The sequence below is a fragment of the Podarcis bocagei genome (genome assembly GCF_964188305.1).
Source record: "Podarcis bocagei genome assembly, chromosome: 9".
Taxonomy (NCBI): Eukaryota; Metazoa; Chordata; class Lepidosauria; order Squamata; family Lacertidae; genus Podarcis; species Podarcis bocagei.
In genome coordinates, this window is record NC_138134.1 from 59,239,323 (window position 1) to 59,244,833 (window position 5,511).

Sequence of the window (5,511 nt, forward strand, 5' to 3'; positions counted from 1 at the left end):
TTCCCATTGGCCCTCCCGGAGCGCAGAGGCGCCCGCCCCTTCGCCGCGATTGGCCGGCGTCGCGATCCGGGTTCCCGGATGCGAGGACGTTGGAGTCGGGTATAAAGGGATCGTGGAAGGCGGGAGTGGACCCAGTTTTGAATTGGAAGCCGCCGCTAAAGAATTGGGAGGGGGAAAGGCATCCATTGAGCTCCCTTCAACGTCTGTGAAGCGCTTTCCAGGAGGAGAAGCAGTACCCGTTCGAGATGGTGAGTACAGCCATGGACGAGGGAAAAAGGGTGGCTGAGGAGAGGGAGGCGTGCTTGTTCACAGCAGGCACGAGCACGCGCCTGAGCCTGGGGGGGGGGGAGTTGTTGCCGCCGCGAGGCGAACGTTGGGGACTCGAGACCCGCTTAGGTAAACGTACGTCTCGCGCGCTACCAACGGTTCTCTTTAGCATACCCGCCTGTTGTGAGGGGGAAATAGATAAGGAGGAAAAGGGGCGCGGTCACAGACATAGCGGACGGGTATGAGGTCCCTGCTGGGGCGCATGCGCCGCGCAGCCGGCTCGTGGCGGCGGCTGGCGCATGCGCGTCAAATCGGCGGCTGGGGGGGGAGCGGGTTGCGCGTGAAACGCGGCCAAATGTGCGCATGCGTGGGTTGCTACTACTGTAGTTGGCTGTGAGATTTGCCCGCCGCCCTATTTCTCTTTCAACAGCCTGGAAAGTAAAGCACGTGGTTCTAGGGATGGTAGATACGACCAGTACTGATTCTTCCACTCTTACTTTTGTGCACTAGGCTGGCGGCAAAGCTGGGAAAGACTCTGGCAAGACTAAGACCAAAACAGTGTCCCGTTCGCAAAGGGCTGGCTTACAGGTATGTATGTGTAGGAGGTTTAAAGTGGATGACCTCCTGTGTGGGGGTTATGTTTTGACACATTCTGCAATGGAGGGAGCGTCCGTGCTTCACTTCCCTACTGCACACTTAATGGATAGGCTGGCTTCTAGATATTCCCATGGAAATATAGAGATCTGTGTGTTGGCGTCATCTGTTAAAGACTAATTTTGAGGCTTTTAAGATTGGGTCTCCTGCCAACCTAGCAGTTCAAAAGTACGTCAAAGTGCAAGTAGATAAATAGGTGCCGCTCCAGTGGGAAGGTAAACGGCGTTTCCGTGCGCTGCTCTGGTTCGCCAGAAGCGGCTTAGTCATGCTGACCACATGACCTGGAAGCTGTACACCGGCTCCCTCTGCCAATAAAGCGAAATGAGTGCCACAACCCCAAAGTCGGCCACGACTGGACCTAATGGTCAGGGGTCCCTTTACCTTTTTAAGATTGGGTATGAAACTACTGGTATTTATTTGGGCCTTGACTACTTTTCTGTGTGTGCAGTTTCCGGTGGGTCGTATTCATCGGCATCTAAAATCAAGGACTACAAGTCATGGACGTGTGGGAGCTACAGCTGCTGTGTATAGTGCTGCTATCTTGGAGTACCTCACAGCTGAGGTAAGAATCTGGAAAGGAGAGAAACCACTCTGCATTGCACATGCACGATAAAATATAGCTTGACGTTTTGTCTTGTTATCCCAATAAAATGCCCTATATTGAAAAGTGCAAGGTAGTAAAATTCTGTAGGTTACTAATCCTGACCACTAAGAACCCACTGAGGCTGTATGGTTTTGGAAAACATGCCGGTATTATTTAATGTATTTTAAATCTGTTTTTTCAACAAAGATTGGAGCAGTCCACAGTGTATGAAAAATCCCAAACTATTAAGCTTAAGGAAACATGATTTGTTTGTCTGAAATTTGCTCATCCGGAAATGTTGTGTAAGGGCTCTAGCCCATGCATTGCATGTAAAGGGGTTCAGTTGCCAGCCAGGATTAGGAAGGCTTTCTTAAACACAGAGCCATTGGTGTTAAGTCTACACCAGCCTAGTGTTCTCCAGATACTTTGGACTACAAATATCAACCCCATCCAGCACAGGTGACTGATGGGAGGTGCACTCCAAAACATCTGGAGTACACCAGGTTGGCAAAAAGTGGTGTAGGCATCACTAACCTAGGTAGACAAATAGTTTCCTTTGTATAAGGAAGATTCCTGTTTTTCTTTATAATTTCCTCTGTTAAGGAACATGACTGGTTGTGTTCCTTATAGTTTGAAAGTGACAAGAAGTCAACAAAAATCACTTCCACATAACTGAGGCTGGTGGGATGCCCTAAGTACACAGGTGTTTAAGCTTCTAAATTTGAAAGAACATGACTTTTTTTACTAAAACCAAAAACCACTTGTTTAGACCAGGGGAAGACACCATGGTGCCCTCCAAAGGTTTTTGAGTTCTAATTCCTATCAGTCCCAGCTAGTGTGGCCCACACTTAAAAAAAAAAAAAAGGTAACTGAAGCCCAACAGTTACCATAAGGGCACTTTGACACTCCCCAATACTCTTAACCCTGTGTGATTAGTACTATACTGGACATGTCTGAAACAAGAGGCTTGTTCTCTAGGAGCCATGAAATGTTAAATGTTATTTGGAAAGTGGGAGGGGTGTTTGTAAAGAGATGGGCTAAATTGGAGGAAGCCATTGCTGACCTGCACCCAGAACTGCTGTTAGACTGAGAATATAATGTACTGTTTTCTCGGGTCCCACTTTTAAGGTGTACTTAACAGTAACAACTGTTTCAGGTTCTTGAATTAGCAGGAAATGCATCCAAAGACTTGAAGGTGAAACGAATCACTCCCCGTCACTTACAGCTTGCAATAAGAGGTGATGAAGAACTGGATTCCCTAATCAAAGCAACAATTGCTGGTGGAGGTACGTGACAATTTAAGTGACTTAGTCTGCCATCGCCACAGTTAGTAATGTGGCTTCATTTTAGCACTTAATAATCTAATCAGGTTGGTGATCTCATAATTTGAATCAGTCTTTTTATTTCCTTCCCACAGGTGTAATTCCACATATCCATAAATCTCTGATTGGAAAGAAAGGACAGCAGAAAACAGTGTAAAGAAGGAACTTGGGATTCCTTATTAACTTGGGACTCAAATGCTCAGTTGTCCAGTGTTGGTGGATTTCCAGTGGACTGCATCTGTGAAACACTTTTTGCCTTTCTGTAACCTTGAAGCTGGAGCCCATCAAGCTTTCTAACAAACCAAAATTCTATATTTGAAGTCTTAACCTTATTTAAGTGTTACATGGCTTCAGAGAAGCTGTTGTCGTGGTTCTTGACTGTTTTAGATATGTTGGATTTTAATGAAATTCTTGACATTGTTGCTCATTTTTTTATGCTTGAAGTTGCTTTACTCAGTTAAAATTTAACTACAAAGGATTGGCATAAGCATTTTATGAAATAATTAAAAACAACTAGAGGTATTAAAACGCTGTTGCGGCTGTCAATCTCTTGTAGTTAAATAAGAATAACCATTCTGACAAGCAGAAACAACAGACCTTATTCCATTCTGGTCAATGAGTTCAATAAATGTTACATTATTACATTTTTATCATTTTACTCTTGTCTTTAAGAAGTGGAATTGCAATTAATTTGCACTGACTGGTTCCTAACACAGACCAATGTTTACGTGTAACCAAAGGAAAGCTAAGGTAAATGTAGATGCAAGAATCGGAGAACATTGGTGCAGCAATAGTAATTGTTAATCATGTAGTTACTTGGTAATTTGTAATTATTGGCAGTTGGCCAATTAACACAGGGAAGTGTTCGTGTACAGCATATGCTGTAAGGGGGAACAATGGGTGATTCCATTTGGTCTCATAAAGTGGGAATGAATAATTGATCTCTATAAAAGGGGTGAAGATGTAGACAGCCTGCCAAACTTCAAGCAGATTCTTATGTTTCATATACTATCCAAAGAACCAACTACTGTACTAGGAAGTATTACATTTACGTTTACATTTTTTTTATTCCAGAGATTGGGCTCTTTAAAGTGATGAGAAAATCTGACCTTTTCTAATTACACACCTAATTAGAAACCAGCAGTTTACATGCAGTGCTTCCTCCTTACTCTTCAGGGTTTCCCAAAGTTGTGGTCTCCAGTAGTTTTTGGACTACAGTTCCCATCATCCATGACCACTGGTCCTGCTAGCTGTGGATTATGGAAGTTGTCCAAAAACAGCTGGAGACAATTTTGGGAAACCCTAAATTGTTACCTCCTCCTGGTGTACAGTAAATGTTGGAAGGGAGCTTCCTATCCCAGCATCACCATTGCATTCTGTCCCCCAACACTCCACTGGACCATTTTGGATTCATTGGACTTCTTACGGTCTTTCTAAGAGGCTTGTTTTATACTTCTGTGAAGCTTGGCCGCCTAGAGTGGATTGTGCAAGTTTAGCTACATGAGTTTTTGTGCCTACTAAAGCACAGAAAAGAAAACATTTCAGAGTGCACTTGAGTGACAGTTGGCTTAAGAAGCCTGTATGGAGCTGAAAAGCAGGTGCAGGATGGGTTGATGAATATTACCGATTTCTTATATTCCACCATGAGGCACCAGGGTGGGGTAAAGGTAAAGGGACCATTAGGTCCATTCGTGACCGACTCTAGGGTTGCGGTGCTCATCTCGCTTTATTGGCCGAGGGAACTGGCGTACAGCTTCCGGGTCATGTGGCCAGCATGACTAAGCTGTTTCTGGCAAACCAGAGCAGCATGCGGAAATGCCGTTTACATTCCTGCCGGAGCGGTACCTATTTATCTACTTGCACTTTGACGTGCTTTCGAACTGCTAGGCTGGCAGGAGCAGGGACCGAGCAACGGCAGCTCACCCTGTCACGGGAATTCGAACCGCCGACCTTCTGACTGGCAAGTCCTAGGCTCTCTGGTTTAACCCACAGCGCCACCCGTGTCCCGATGATGCTATTAAGTATGATTTAAAAACAGCAATAAATCCATGTAGCCAGCATGGTGTGAGTTGGGAGTCCAACATCTGGAGGGCCATGGTTTCCCAATCCCTGTTGCACAGCCTAAAAAACTGATGTGGTCCTCTTAACATCTCACATTTTTGGGAAGGAGAGATCTAATTCAGCTTGTCCTAAAACCACAGCTCGGGTATAATACACCACAAGTATATAATTCTGTAAGGTACAAAAGAGAGTGCTCTTCACCCCGAAAAAGCATCCTGAAGTGTATTGAAAGGTGAGGAGCAGGCAGATAGGTTGCCCCCTGAGCCCGCTGGGGTTGGGCTGCGCCCTCGACTGGTCGGTCGGCGAAGCCGCGCTCGCGTCGTGGCATTTGGGAGGCGAGAGCTCCTTTCGGCCGCGCCTGCGCAAAGCGATCCTCGCGGCCGGTCACGGAGCCTGCCCCGGAAGCGAGAGCGGCGGCGGCGGTGCTGGGCCCGGCCGGCTCCGGTGCGTCGAGCAAGCGGCCTTAAGCCGACGTCGCTGACTGGAGAAGCGGAAGGCGATGCAGCGGAGGACGCCCGTCGCCGCCGGCAGCGGCCCCAGAGGCGCGGAGTGAGGCGGCCCGCGGAAAGGCCCCGGCGAGCGCCCCTCTCGCCAACCCCGCCACCCCCGGCCTCCTCAGCGCCC

The 5,511-nt window shown here is 47.1% G+C and overlaps 1 protein-coding gene across 1 annotated transcript; it reads left to right on the forward strand.

Moving 5' to 3' along the window:
- Window positions 1-71: 71 nt before the first annotated feature.
- Window positions 72-3,470, forward strand: H2AZ1 (H2A.Z variant histone 1). Its single transcript, XM_081209399.1, has 5 exons — window positions 72-248; window positions 778-855; window positions 1,370-1,483; window positions 2,661-2,790; window positions 2,922-3,470. Exons 1-5 carry the CDS (start codon window positions 246-248, stop codon window positions 2,981-2,983), a joined length of 387 nt encoding a protein of 128 aa, XP_081065525.1. The 5' UTR covers window positions 72-245; the 3' UTR covers window positions 2,984-3,470.
- Window positions 3,471-5,511: the final 2,041 nt, after the last annotated feature.